The following is a 15,591-nucleotide window of genomic DNA, read 5'->3' on the forward strand; positions in this document are numbered from 1 at the left end:
AAAGCAGTGTAGTCCAAAAATGCAACTCTGTAGAGACAGAAAATAGATTAGTGGTTGCCTATAGCTGGGGTTGAAGGTGAGAAAAGAGAATGACTACAGATGGGCAAGAGGGACCTTTTGTGGGTGAAGAAAATGTTCAAAAATTGGATTGTGGTGATTGCTGTACAGTTTGGTAAATGTATTAAAATTAGTGAATTTTATGGTATGTAAGCTGTACCTCAGTTAAACTGTTTAAACTATAAAACCAGATTGGGAGCTTAAAATTTCTCCAATTATTTGCTAATTGGAAAACTAGGATGATGTAATTCTTTTATTTTTTACTTTGGATATGACTTGTTGTGATAGATAAATAACTGATTTTCCCAAAACCGGTTTTTTGTAAAGCATTTCAGGACAGAAAAATGTTAATTTTATTCACTAGTACTTTCTATCGTGCTTATCAGCTTGGAATTTATAAGGCTTCTAATAAAAACATCTCATTTCATCTAATTTTCTTTACCGTTTTTAGATATTTCCAAAGCTACAAAAATGACTAAGTGTAAATTATTCTACTTTGCTGATAGTTTGTTTACACTAGTTACAGGATTAAAGCACACAATTTCTATCATCTTTCTAAAAGATTGGTTTAACTTATTAAATAGCTTTGTTTTCATTTTTTTAAAGCAAATTATTTATGGATCCTCCCAATGTATTATAATTATCCTCTGTTTTTTTTTTTTTCAATTAGGAGATTATTTGCATTTTAAAATTACTTGTTGAGAGAAAAAGGTTTTCTATAAAATGGTATTCTTACTTAGATTTTTGTATATTATTAAAGATATTCTGTATATTTCTCCTCCAAGGGAGTATAGCCTCTTTAAAAACTCAACTGTGTCCTGAAAAATTTATGAAAGCTCTTCCACAGTCTAAAAAAAGGCCAAGTAGATTAAAGATATAATAAGGTTATTAGGTCAGTTAACTCCAACGATATCAACAATAACTCTGACAATATCAAGCATTGGCAAGGGTAAAAGGAACTAGAGACAATATTTTTTCTTTTTGACTTTTTATACGAGTTTATTTAAGCCAAACTGACCACGTATGCTGGGAGCCAGATCTCAAAGAGATGTAATTAAGACACTCGGAATTTAAGAATTAGTTGAGGTGGCTTGATTTCTCATTAGTTAGATCTTTATGCACTTACTCTGTAGCTTGAAACTATTAGATGATGATAATAGTTGTTATTACTGTTATAATTGAGATATAGTGTTTGCTGAATACCAGACACTGTTATAAAGGCTTTCCCTATAGTAGTTCATTTAATTCTCACAATAACCCTATGAAGTATGGAATGTTATCCATATCTTTTAACAGATAAGGAAAATAGCTCACACAGAACTCACCCAAGTTCACACAGCTCAACACACCCAGGCAGGCATGCTACTAACCACTATACCATAATGAAAGGACTGCTTTCCTTTTTTTTTTTTAAGAAAAAAAATTAATATTGAGAGAATTAAAAAATACGTAGTATAAGAAAATGAGAATTAATATTTTATTGCTAGAAGGAGAAATAAGTTATTCTATCTTTATTTTTTCCTTGTTTCCATTTATTTTGTGTTTTTATGTTATTTATATATTTATATTTTTTTGTTATTTTTATGATTCAGTATTAGCATTGGTCTGATTACTAATGCTTTTTCATATAATGCTATGCTGATAGTTCAAACAGTTTTATTTGAATTTAGTCACAAAATCTGCCCAACCAGTTTGGCTTAGTGGATAGAGTGTCGGCCCATGAACTGAAGGGTTCGATTCTGGTCAAGGGCAGTCGGGGTGCATGCAGGTGCCAACCAATCGATGTGTCTTTCTCAAACATTGCTGTTTCTCTCTCTCCTCCTCCCTTCCACTCTCTTTAAAAATCTATAGAAAAATATCTTCAGGTGAGGATTAATAAAAATAAAAACACAAAATATTTTATTAGTATATGTGTCTGGCAGTTTAATTAGTTGTCTGTTGGATAGGTTGAACATTTCTCTGGGAGATCTTTAAGCTTTATCTGCAGCTTTAAATGATAGGGAGTACAAATGCACTTCACATTTCTATGTACCTTTTGAGAAATCTATACCCTGTGAACTATTATTTCACAAAATATTTCTGGTTATTGATTAATTGATGATACAAATACCAATGTAAATAAGCAAAAATATTTTAATAAGTCCTCTGTTGAATTAAGCTCATGGTTTTATAATTTTTAACTGATAAAAACTAGAAAAGGTTGTAAACATTCTAATAAGATTATTATACAACAAGTTATCTCTTATAGTATGGATATGTTTTGAGGAAAAGTTCAGGTATTGTATTTTTTTTTTTAACCATTCATTCCCCTTCCTCTGTTTTTATTATATTTTATTTTTTAGGATTTTGGCCCCCAACAGTAATTATCAAGATATTGAGACCCTCTATAACTTCCTAATCAAACATGAGGTATGAACAATACTTTAAAATGTTTATCACATTTCCACCATAAACAAATTTTAATATAAATTAACATGATAGAGTTCTAAAATGTAATGGTATGCTATTTAATTGATATTTACTTTAAATTGTTGAGTGCCACAGAAGGTTTCTGGTGACATAGTTTGTTTTTTTATTCTTTAAGTAAAAACATACAGTAGAACCCTATAATAATACTAGAGGCCCAGTGCATGAATTCGTGCACAGGTGGGGTCCCTTGGCCTGGCCGGCTGTCAGGGCCAATGGGGGCCAGCCGGCCCTCTCACCCATCCTTGCTGATCCAGGGGGAGAATTCTGTTGATCTTCAGTTTCTGTTAGCCTAACGCTCTTTGCACATGTTCCCGTATATGTTTGCTTTACAAGTGCACGTGTCTTTAATTTTTAAAATGTGCTACTTGAAGGAATATGACGTGTATTCAGGTCTCACATTTGTTATTGAGTCAAACTCCTTTAAATCTATTTCTTCACTTTTATTCCCGAGTAGCTCTTTATTTAGCCATTTGTATGCAATATCTGACATGAAGAACCTAGTGACTAAGTGTTCAATGTTGGTTCTTCCATCTATTACCTGAATGCTCTTTAAAGAATTATTTAATTCTCTTTGTTTCAGTTTCTTCACCTATAAAATGGGAATAACATCAGTATGTAAATTATAATATTCTTTAAAACTAAATAACTTAATATACCTATGTAAAGTGCTCCAAACAGTACCACACAGTTAAATGTTCGGTGTTACAGCATTTATGTGTGCTTTTTAAACAGTCAGCCTAATACTGCATAACCATACTATGTGATTAGGATGATTTCTTCATTTGACATGATTCATATTATTATTTCATGATATTTTCTAAATTTCAAATTGAGTCATTAATTCTAACTATAAAAGTATATTTGTGGAAATAGTATTATAATTTTAAAATCACACCCTGGAAAAATATGGGACATACTTAGTGCTTTCTGTTGCTGAGGTATTGGGAAAAAATACCTAACATTAGTTATAAGAATATGTGGAATTGATTTCCAGATTTTTAAAATAATTTCTCTTAGCAGAACTTCCTTTCCTATATCAATTACTGCATTGGAGACATTTGTCTCATAAACAGTGATAGGACCATCTAAAGTTTTAAGATGTTTGGCTTTTATACTTAATCTTTGCCCTTTGTTCTTGAATTTTTTAAAATTAATAATATAGCCATGTCAATATTTGGTATTCATTGTAAATAGTACAAGAATTTAATAACACCAATTCCACAATCCACAATATGTCATAATTCTAATAAGGTTCACTGACAAAGGCATCTTTTAACTATTTGTTCCCTGGGAATTAAAATTGTACACTTGGGCATAAAAATGATATTTAACAGTGTAATTTAAAATGTCCCAATGTGAATGATCAAAAGTGTCTCGAATCAAAATTAATGACTATGATGAAACAAGATATTTCAGGCTAGAATCTGTGATATAGGTGATGAATTTGTATTTCAGTTTTCCTTTTTAGTAGTAAATTATCTGTCTTTTTTTTTGTAAGTCACCTATGACCTGGAACCCTTGTATCCTAGCTGTATTCTGGGATAAGTGTCCAAATGTCTGTGGATGATCACTTTTAAAACTAAAGCGTCATGTAGATACTCATTTTTCTAAAAATACACTGAAGGCTTAAGGAACTATTTTTTATTCATATTATACAAGGTTCAAAAATCTCAGCTGATTTTTCTCAGTAATTGATGGACAATACGTGATTCCCTTCATTCTCTGATCAGACACCTGCAATATTGTTGACATTTGCTTGCCTAAGTTTGGATATATTATAGGTCCTGGTATGTTGGCGTAATAGTGAAAATAGTGAAGGCCCTGAGACCAGAGAATAACATGTAAAGAATGAGGAATTGGACTGGTTGTTAGTTTAAGTACATATTTGATTTTTAGAAGATACTTTTAAAAATTGTAAAGTACCTAAGAAGTTAATTATGATAAATTATATACCAATTTAATACATTTATTATAAATATATTAAATAAGTAAAATTTTAGGATTATATACATTTAAAGTGTTATATTTAAAAACTGTATTTTTAACTTTCAGTGAATGAAACATTTTCTACACAAATGTGAATTTTTTATGAAAATACTGAAGAAGCTGATGGAACTTTTACAAATAAGCAATACCCTTAATTCTGTAGAAGACACTCATGATATGAGTCTTTAAAGTAGTGTTAATGAATGCATACCAGCTAATATAAATAAATTGAATAGGAGATAGTCTCATTTAAGTTTCCCTTTCACTAATTCAGAAGTTCTTAAAATTTAGGTACTGTGCTATTTGTTGAGTTATCTGGTAAAGGGAGTTTTCCTCTACAAATTTCTAGATTCTTCCCTACACATAAGTAAAATATAATCTAAATCAGTAGTGAAACCTCAAGAAATACAGAATTGCTTCTGTGCATACTACAGGTGACACCACTAGCTTGTGTATGATAAAGGACTTTTAGTATTGTAGGTTATGTCTGGATTATAATATGTATTTATGAACTTAAACACGTTAGTTTACCTATTTAGACCTCCATAGTCTGAAAAATGCATTTCTTTAGAAAATGTCTGTAAATCACACTTTTTCCTAAACAGATAGATGTTTCCACATAGTTTATAACCTTCGTATTTAAATGAAAGTGAAGGTTATTCAGTAATAACTTTTGAAAGGGTCAGCATAGTATTCAAATGTTGTTAGAGTTGAATACTTGACTTTTTCTCTCAGCTTGAATTATTTCTAATGTTTAGGATATAAACAAGATGTGGCTGTTTCTGCTTATATAGTCTGCCCCAAATCCACTTCAGCCCTTTAAGTTTTTAGTATTTTAAATTTTATAAGTTATTTACTTTTCCTAGAAAATAAATACTGAAAATCACGAATATTTTAAGAGGTCAGGCTAACTGAAGCATGAATTGGTTTCATGGAGTACATTTTTTCCCCATTTGATCTAAAAAGCAATTGTTTGTTGAGATTTTTTTATTAGCCTCAAGGCCATCTCACTACCAGTCTTATGAACAGATTAGGTTGAAACAATAGGACGAATATTTTTACATATAGTTCAGTGTTAGCATTATGGTCATTGAGCTTCTGATTCTTAGTCTTCTGTTCTTCCTATGCAAGAACTAGAAACTTGACATTCTGCTTTCTCAGAATGTGGGCCACTCTCTGTTCTTACTACTTGTTTGATTTAATATGCATTTTTAGTAACTATATCTTGGTTCTTTTCAGGTAAATAAAAGTGTCAAATTCACTGCCCAGGAACTTTATGATTGTGTTTCACATACTGAGTATCGGTAAGTCATATCTATACATATATACCGGTGGTGAAGAGGTTTTTTTTGTTTTGTTTGTTTTTTATGGTTCAATACACCATGAGTTTTTACCTTTATTAGTATAAAAATATTTCATATATACAAAAAGGCTGTGTGTGTGTGTGTGTGTATGGGTTTAGCAGGTATAAGATTTAAAATAATTGTCAAACTTTTGGCCTCAAGACTCCTTTATATTTTAAAGTTATTGGAAGTCCTGACTGGGTAGCTCACGTGCTTAGAGTGTTGTCCCAATGTGCACCAAGGTTGTGGGTTTGATCCCAGGTCAGGGTACATACAAGAATCAACCAATGAATTCATAAATAAGTGGAACAAATTGATGTCTGTCTGTCTCTCTCTGTCTCCTTATCCCTTTCCTCTCCCTCCTCCTCTCCTTCCTACTTCCCTCTCTCCTGCCCCATTCTTCTTTTCCTTCCCCCTCCTTCTCTCTCTAAAATCAATAAATAAAAAATAAAAAAATAAGTTATTTAAGACCCTCAAAGAGCTTTTGTTTTTGTGGGTCATATCTATCTGTATTTACTGTATTAGAAATTAGAATTGATAAATTTAAAATATTTATTTAAAAATAACAGTAATTAATTACATGTTAAGATCAGTAACATAGAATTATGAAAAGAATTTTTCCCAAACCAAAAGTGTTACTGATGAGAGTGGCATTGTACATTTTTGCAAATCTCTTTATGTCTGGTTTAATAGAAGAAAGCTGGGTTCTCATAGCTGTTGCATTTATTCTGTTTCCATAATCACGTCATGTATCGCTGGGAAACTTCTGTGTACTCTTGCAAGAGTGAGATTGCAAAAGGCAAATCATGTCTCAGTCTTGTTAAGAAAATAGCTTTGGCCTCTTTGACATCTCAGACCCTTTGAAAGAGGCTGGCATTCCCCAGACCATGTTTTGAAGAACAACAGGTATAAAGAATACTCAGTTGACAAAATAGACCTTTGCCCAGTCCTATTTGTATCCTCCCTTCCATCCTCTCAGTGATTTTGTGTTTCTAATTCTCAACCTTATCTTTATGGTTTTACTACGTATTATTTATTATTAAAAATATGGGGCCTGGCCAGTGTTGCTCAGTGGTTGAATGTCGACCTATGAACCAGGAGGTCATGGTTCGATTCCTGTCAGGGCACATGCCTGGGTTGCAGGCTTGATCCCCAGTGTGGGGCATGCAGGAGGCAGCCAATCAGTGATTCTCTATAATCACTGATGTTTCTCTCTTTCTCTCTCCCTCTCTCATCCTCTCTGAAATCAATAAAAATATATTTAAAAAAATATTTTAAGTGTTTCTAGTTTTTTAAAAAAGGGATTAATTTAGCAGTGTCACACACTATATATTCTTTAAACAAATAATTTGGTTTCTAGCATTCATATGTAACAAAAAAGGACTAGTATAATTCTGATTCTTGTATACACAGGGTATAGGTTTGAATTCTCCATCCCTGGGCCCAAACAAACAAATCCTGAGGAGCAAAAACACATTTAACCTAAATCTTTCACTGTCACCCTTATTCTTTGAAAGTCAACATTGAGATTCACCATGTTGATGCATGGAGCACAATTAGTTCTATTATAACATGACAGGTGCATTCCTAATATCACCCATGCTCTATGCAAAATCATGCAGTAAAAACCTCGGGGTGCATAAGAAAAAAATGGGGCTGGAGCATATCACTCAAAGATGTAAGGGACACATTGAAAAATCAAAATGGTATCCCAGATTTACACATGTTAGTGGTTAGGAAATATATAAATGCTATAATAGATTTAATACTTTACCTTGTAAAAGAGCTCAGGTTGCTTATGGAAGTGGTTGTTGGAAGGCCGCAGTTCATCAGTTAGTGTGATGTGCTGGAGGAAGGGTTATCTAGAATTGAATGTAAAGTCATAGCACTAAATGTGATTGGGTGTAGCCCATAACACACAGGAAGCTGAAGTAGCTGTTTGAGGTGTGTACATGAGTGTGTTTTGTCTGTTCCTAAGCAGCTTGGGTCAGCTGGGTGCAGTTTTCTATGTTCATCTAGCATCTCTCACTACTGAAATTGTGCATAGGACAGTTATGTGCTCAAATTGCTCTTTACTACATAAGTGGTGTTGGAACAAATATGTGCATTTGGAACAAGTGTTGGAGCTGAACTGACCGCATTTTTTATTTTCATTGCTATGTAATATGCCACTGCAACACTAAGTCACTTTTTTTTGCTATTTATAATGTGCAGATGTGGTTACAAAATTTTATGTGCAGGCTCAGGGATTAAGTTAACTATCAAGGTGCTTCTGTTAAAACTCTTAATTGATAAATTTGATGGTCAAGATGCTAGGACAAATGTCATTAAGCAGTACAGCTATGAAGTTCACTCATTAGATTCAAATAAGTTTTCCCAGAAAATCTGAAGGCAGTGGGCATGCATGATGTTGTAACAGGGGGAGAGAATGTTTTTTTTTTTACTGTAATCTTCAGACTATCAATCAGTTATACTCTTATTTATAGATCTTTACAGCCAATTTACATGTAAATGTGTACATGAGATTTGTGTTAGACTATAACGCCTATGAACCTTAGCCATATTTTTGAAGGTGTAGAAACCCCACTGTAGATAACTTGGAGCACAGAGTCCCTTGCAGAATGGTTCCATCAGATCTCTAAAATTAGTTTAACTTCCCCATACTGTTGGAATAGTTGGAAGGTTTTGTTTTTGTTTTTTTGGAGAGGGTGGTAGGAGGTAGGGAGGGTACAGGGATCAAAATTAAATGTTCAAAGTTCTAATTTGTTTTCTTTCCACTTACAATTCCAAGGATTTGAACTATGATATTAATAAGCTCCTTCTTATGCCCAAAAAGATGATTTTGAAATCAAATATACCTAATATCTTGAATGCATTGAAAGATGGCAATTGCTCTTTAGCAGGCTTTTGATTAATAGCTTTAGATTTGTTACTCTGCTGTTGTTTTGAAATTATTTGCCCTATCTATCTCCCATATTAGCCTCTGGTATAGTCCACAGCTCAGTTTTCAAATAAGCTGCCAAAGGAGACAGTGGTTCATATTAGACATGGGGCCAAATGCAATAGATAGTAGATGGCAAAGTTTTTCTGTGGCTCAGAGATGAAAATAGATGAGTGACTTAGCTTGCATATATAGCTGGCCACCTTTGAGAATGTTAAGAAGAGCAATTACTTAAAATGTCTGAATTTCCTGTTCTTTGTTTTTTAATATAAAGTGTTTGTGAGGAAGTAGACTGTTGACATGCCCAACATCATATTTACTACAATAGGGATGTAATTAAGTAGTTGAAGAGCATAAAACTTTTTTTAGGTTCTGATAAACAGGGAATTGAGGTTTCAGATTGACAGTAGCTTTGATCCAAAGTTGAATTCCATGATACTGGAAAACCTCCGTGTTCACTGTCTATAAACCAGTTAACTTTTCTGTCTTCTGTAGTTTGTAGACTCTTTGTTTAGCTTTTGCTCTTGCTATCTGTCTGTGTGCTGTTTACCCTGAGCAGATGAAGAGTTTGCTCAGAAAATCCAGGATGGCCTGGCTGATGTGGCTCAGTGTTTGAGCATCAACCTATGAACCCGGAGATCATGGTTCGATTCCCGGTCAGGACACATGCCCAGATTGCGGGCTCAATCCCCAGTAGGAGGCGTGCAGGAGGCAGCCGATCAATGATTCTCCCTCTCATCATTGATGTTTCTATCTTTCCCTCTCCCGTCCTCTCTGATATTATATATATAAAGAAAATCCAGGATGGTAAATTAATGAGATTATAAAACAGATTACCAAGTATATATCTTGTGTAGTGTCTTATATGTATGAGAAATAAGTTAGGAGTAGGTTTAAGTCACTTTGTTTGCCCTGTAAGTTCTTGACAGACTGTCCTGGCATGTTTGTGAGACAAGTCCCTAAGGTCATTTTTTTTCAGATAAAATGCAAGCTAGTTTGTGACATTAGCCTCATAAAGCACCTGGCATGTCCAAACAATTTACTACCTAAGATGGCTGTATATCAGAAGCTTTCTTTTGCCGTCAAGTGCTTTCAGGAATGACTGCTTTCCTACTCCAGGAACCAGGTACCTGGTAGTGTCTTCAAGTTTACATTCGAGCTGTAGTTGTCTTAACTGTGGGTCCAGGACCTGAGTGTCAGCATCACCTTGGAACTTGCAAGAAATGCCAACTCTGAGGCTCCACCCCAGACCTCTTGGATCAGAAACTCTGAGGGTGGCGCCCAGCCATCTGTGTGACAGTCCGTCCAGGGCATGGTCAAGTTTGAGAACCCCTGTGTTAAATTAATGACCTGGTCTGTCCAAGAAACCTCAGACAGAAAAAGCCTTAGAAAAAAATAATCTAGAATTCAAATTTAGACCTTTGATGTTTCTGTCTTAATTAGAAAAGAATTACATTATTTTTGTGTCTATAGATGGAATAATACTTTGTAGTACATTTGACTATATTATTTGTGAAAGAAGATAATACAAAAGTATATACTTTTTTCTTTTTTTTAATTGAGGTAATACTCAGATAACAAAATTAACAACCATTGTAAAGTGTGTAATTCAGTGTCATTGAGAGCATTCATTCAGTTGTGCAGCTGTCACCTCTGTCTAGTCCCAAGACATTTCCATCACCCCAGTAGGGAAATTCCATATCCATTAAGTAGTTATTCTCTGTTCTCCCCTCCTGGCCCCAAACCCTGGCAACACTAAGCTGCTTTCTTTCTCTATGGAGTTATTCATTCTGGGTGTTTCTTGTCAGTTGAATCATACAACATATGACCCTTTGTGTCTGGTTTTGTTCACTTAGCATGGTGTTTCCAAGATGCATCTCATTGTAGATATATCAGCACTTCATTCCTATTAAAGGCTGAATAATATTCCATTGTATGTATAATCACATTTTGTTGATCCATTCATCTGTTGTTGGACATTTGGGTTGTTTCCACTTTGGAGCTAGTGTGAATAGTGTTGCCTTTGTTTAATTCTTTCAGTTCTTTATAATTTGAGAAGGGTGTATACCTACGAGTAGAAGTCCTAGGTCAGATGGTAATTCTGTGTTTAACTTTTGAGGAACTTCTGTTTTCAAAGTAGCTACACTATTTTACCTTCCCACCAGCAATATACAAAGGTTCTAATTTCTCTGCGTGCTCACCAACATTTATTTTCCATTTTTTGGTTATAGCTCTTCTAAAGAGTTTGGAGCTTTATCTCATTGTGAACTAATGATGTTGAACATCTTTTCATAAGCTTGTTGGCCATTTGTTTGTCTTTGGAGAAATATCTATTCAAGCCCTTTGCCCATTGTTAATTGGGTTGTTTTTCTTTCTGTTGTTGAGTTGTAAGAATTCTTTACGAGGAATCTGGCTCCAGGCCAAAATCTTATGTGTGAACTTTTAGACCTGACCATTGACATTTATATGGCTTTTATCTGTCGGGCTCCATTGGGGAAAGCTTCTTTCTCCATACCAGATTCCATAGACAGCCAGTGAACTGCAGCCTTCTCGAGGGGGCTGCAGGCAATGCTCAGGCCCCCTGCCCCTGGGCATGCTCACATGCATACTTGCATTCCAAGTCCAGGCAACTTATTTTGGAGGCCTCCGTTGGGGGGCTTTGGCAGAGGCACCTCTGCTGAGACCTCTTTTTGGAGGCCTCGGCCATAGTATTTTTCTCCACTCTGACTCAATGCTTTTCTGCTCCTAGCCCTTCTCCTTTGCTGTGCTCTGAATATTTATGTCCCCCCCCCCAAATTTATGTTAAAATCCTGTTGCCCAAGATAATCATACTTTGGGAAGTGATTAGGTTATGACGGTGGAGCCTCAAAGTGGGAATAATCGTATATAATAAATGAGAAACATGCAAATTAACTGTCCCTCCGCTACGCCCAAGCCACGCCCACCAGCCAATCAGGAGCCAGTATGCAAATTAACCCAACTAAGATGGCGGCAGCCACGGAGCTGGAGTGAGCAGGAGGCTTGGGTTGCCCCCAGCGATGGAGGAAGCCAAGCTTCCCGCCTGCCCTGGCCGGCCCTGGGCTCCGCTCAAGGCTACAAAGTTTCAATTATAGAAGATAAATAAATCCCAGAAAAAAAAGAAGAAAAGGAGAGGCTGGGAGCTTGGGTTGCTGAGGGGCGTGGCCAGCCTGAAAATGGCCATCAGCCCCTAACCCAGGCTGGCCAGGCACCCTAGTGGGAACCCCCCTCACCCTGAAGGGGCTGTGGGCAGCCTGAAAATGGCCCTCAGCCCCTCACCCAAACTGGCCACACCCCCATGGGGTGAGGGTCCCCACTGGGGGGCTTGGCCAGCCTGCAAACAGCCATCAGCCCCTCACCCAGGCTGGCCAGGCACCCCAGCGGGACCCCCACCCTGATCCGGGACACCCTTCAGGGCAAACCAGCCAGCCCCCACCCGTGCACCAGGCCTCAATCTATGTAATAAAAGGGCAATATGCAAATTGACCCTAACAGCAGAACGACTGGGAATGACTGGTCACTATGACACACGCTGACCACCAGGGGGCAGATGCTCAATGCAGGAGCTGCCCCCTGGTGGTCAGTGTGCTCCCACATGGGGAGCTCTGCTCAGCTACAAGCCAGGCTGCCAGCTGCCAGCACAGCAGTGGTGGCGGGAGCCTCTCCCGCCTCCTTAGCAGCGCTAAGGATGTCTGACTGCAGCTTAGGCCTGCTCCCTGCTGGCAAGTGGACATCCCCCGAAGGCTCCTGGGCTGCTCAGGGAGCAGGCTTAGGCCAGCAGGTGGACATCCCCTGAGGGGTCCCAGACTGCGAGAGGGCACAGGCCGGGCTGAGGGACACCCCCCCGCCCCCGTGCACAAATTTTTGTGCATGGGGCCACTAGTGCTCTTATAAAAGAGGGCTCTCACCAGAATGTAGCTATGTTGGCACCTTGATCTTGGACTTCCCAGCCTCTGCAACTGTGAGAAATAAATTTGTGGTTTAGAGCCCACCCAGTCTATGATATTTTGTTATGGCAGGCTGAAAGGACTAAGACACCCTTAGCCATTTGGGTTGATGAAGAGGCAGGACCTTAGTTTGGGGCTCCTCATTAGTGAGATACTGCCCCCTCTCTGCACTGCATATTGTCTGACCCTTGCCTGGCGTCATTCTGTGGGGAAAACGGAGCATTAGGGAGCTGACACCTTTTATTTGACCCTTTACTTGAAGTCGCAGTAAATGAATCAAGTCTTGATTGTTACTTTTGGTTTGGCTTGTTGACTGTCAACCACCTTGGCATCTGGCAGCGTGACATACATGTTCTGGATATTAGACCCTTATGAGATATATTAATTTGCAAGTTTTTATTTTTTGAGAGATTTCTGTTTAATCATATTTTATGTTACACTTTACCCCAAAATAACATTGCCAGATAAGAAACCAGACAAAATATCGAAGACATAAAAGAGAACAAAGATCTTTGAACTAAGCCATGCAAAGTTGTGTAAATGTCAACCCGAACAGGTGCTCGGGGCAGAGCACCAGGTGGTAGAAGGGAAAAAAAATTGCAGTCACCTCATCAGAATTGAGTTTATCAAAAGTACATCTGGGTTATTTGCATTTTTTCCTTAAAATGTGAACTGTTTATATTGTCCCAAAGGGACAAAACAGAATTTTTGCTGGGCAGTTCATATAAATTCTTGCATTTTTACTTTAAAAATTTTTTTTATTTTACAGTTGAAAAGCTTTAATTTTGATAGCATCCAATTTGTGTGTTTTTTTGTTTTGTGGCTTGGGTTTTTGGTGTCATATGTAAGAATCCATTGCCAAGGCTAAGGTTATGAATACTTACCCCAAATATTTTTCTAAGAATTTTATAGTTTTAGCTTTAACAGGTCATTAATCCATTTTGAATTAATTTTTGTATGAGGTATGGGTCCAACTTCATTCCTCTGACATGTGGATATCAAGTTGTCCTAGCACTGTTTGTTGAAGAAACTATTCTTTTCCCATTGAATGGCCTTGGCACCCTTGTCGAAAATCAATTGACCATGTATATCAGGGTTTATTTCTTGACTTTCAATTCAGTTCCATTGGTCTGTATGTCTATCTTTATGCCAGTACCACACTGTTTTGATTAAAGTTGCTTTAGGGTAACTTTTCAAAATTCGAAAGTGTGAGTCTTCTAACATTATTTTTTTTTTCAAAATTTGGCTATTTGGGGGTCCTTTAAATTCTATGTGACTCTTAGGATCAGCTTTTCCATTCCTGCAAAAATGATTGTTGGAATTTTGATAGGAATTGTGTTAAGCATGTAGATTGTTTGGGGAGTATTGTCATTGTATTAAGTTTTCCAATGTATAAATATGGGATGCCACTAATTTAGGTCTTTAATTTCTTTGGCAATGTTTTGTAGTTTTTAGTGTACAAGTCTGTGCTTCTTTGCTTAAGTGTATTCCTAAGTAGAGGGAGCTAGTGATCTTTACCAAGTGGAGATGGCTGGGAGTAATCTTAGTGCCAAAGAAATAGTAATTGTCATTTACGCAATAAAAGTAACTGCCTTTTCTTGAACACCTAATGTGTCAGATGCTGTACTAGATGGTGTGTATTCTTTGTGAACTTATGTAGACAATCTCTGGATTTAAATAGGTTTCAATGGGATCTGGACTCTAGGCACTTGAGAGTCCAAGTAGGCTTCATCTTGGGTAAATTGTTCGTAGGCATGGCGTATATTAGGCATTACTCTGCTTCCACCTCCGGTTTCGAATAATAAATATTCATTTAACTGCTAGATAAATTATTTCAGCAATTTTAAGAGTTGAAACCCTGTCAACTTCCTATCCCCTCTCTAGTGTCTGTTCCTAGCGAGAAACATTCTTAGAATCTTCTAGTCTACCTGTTCTTTAACTCTCAAACTAAACAACACAAAAATATGTGCTCTACTTCCCCGCCCCCCAGACTTGCTTACCACTCAGATTAGAACATGTTAACATCAGCCCAACATCTGGGAGAGGTCCTTCAGAAACCATACAAAGGACTTTTTTTAAGCATCCAATTTGGCTTGTTGATAGCAGGTCTGCCAATTTCCAGAATTGCAGGATCAAGATCTTCATGTTGATTATCTGAGAACTATTCTAAGTGCTTATCCTCCCATGTTTTGTCTGTGTTAAGAAACTGTAACTCTTGGGGTATTTTTCTCTCTCAAATATCAAATAATGTATTTCAAATCTCAGCGTTATCCGGTTATCCTGGTCATTTACCTGACCAGCTCTCTTGCAGTGATTTAACATTTCTTTATTCCCCAGGGAAAAGTTAACCATCGGATGCCGCCAGCTGGTTGAGATGGAGCGTGCCATGCAGCAGTGCAATGCATCTGTGTATATGGAGGCCAAGAACAGGGGGTGGAGTGAAGACATGCTCAATGATAGGACCTAATCTGGTAACTCGAAAGGATTGCATTTGTCTTCAAGAACAACAGAGTAGCTTTCAACCTTTTGAGCCAAACCTAAGAGACTTGTAAGAAACCTCATTTGTATAAAAAGGTGATTGCTAATTACTGACAGTCTCATTGAGGTTCTCTAAAAAGCCTAATGCATCCGTTGTGGGATAAACTGTGAACTCAACTCTTCTGACGTTGACAATACTTTCCTACCTCCACTCCTGATACTGAGCCAGAATGTTTAAGGAAAGGAGAGCTGCTTTTTTAGTCACCTTAGGGCAGAAGCCATTGTGGCCCCTGAAGAAGGCACAACATTAGCGTCTCTCTCAACCCTGAATATATGGTTACATGATCAGGGA

At 36.9% G+C, this 15,591-nt stretch overlaps 1 protein-coding gene across 3 annotated transcripts in view; it reads left to right on the forward strand.

The window, feature by feature from the left end:
* The window catches only part of SWT1 (SWT1 RNA endoribonuclease homolog), a 56,291-nt gene extending 40,942 nt beyond the window's left edge, over positions 1–15,349 (forward strand). For all 3 annotated transcript variants that reach the window (XM_005856669.2, XM_014538089.1, XM_005856668.2), the window contains exons 17-19: positions 2,400–2,466; positions 5,752–5,816; positions 15,099–15,349. In XM_005856669.2, the coding sequence (XP_005856731.1) occupies positions 2,400–2,466; positions 5,752–5,816; positions 15,099–15,228 (262 nt within the window). In that variant the 3' untranslated portion in view covers positions 15,229–15,349. The remainder of the gene's footprint in view (positions 1–2,399; positions 2,467–5,751; positions 5,817–15,098) is intronic.
* The last annotated feature ends 242 nt before the right edge of the window (positions 15,350–15,591 follow it).

Source organism: Myotis brandtii, unplaced genomic scaffold (genome assembly GCF_000412655.1).
Source record: "Myotis brandtii unplaced genomic scaffold, ASM41265v1 scaffold104, whole genome shotgun sequence".
NCBI lineage: Eukaryota > Metazoa > Chordata > Mammalia > Chiroptera > Vespertilionidae > Myotis > Myotis brandtii.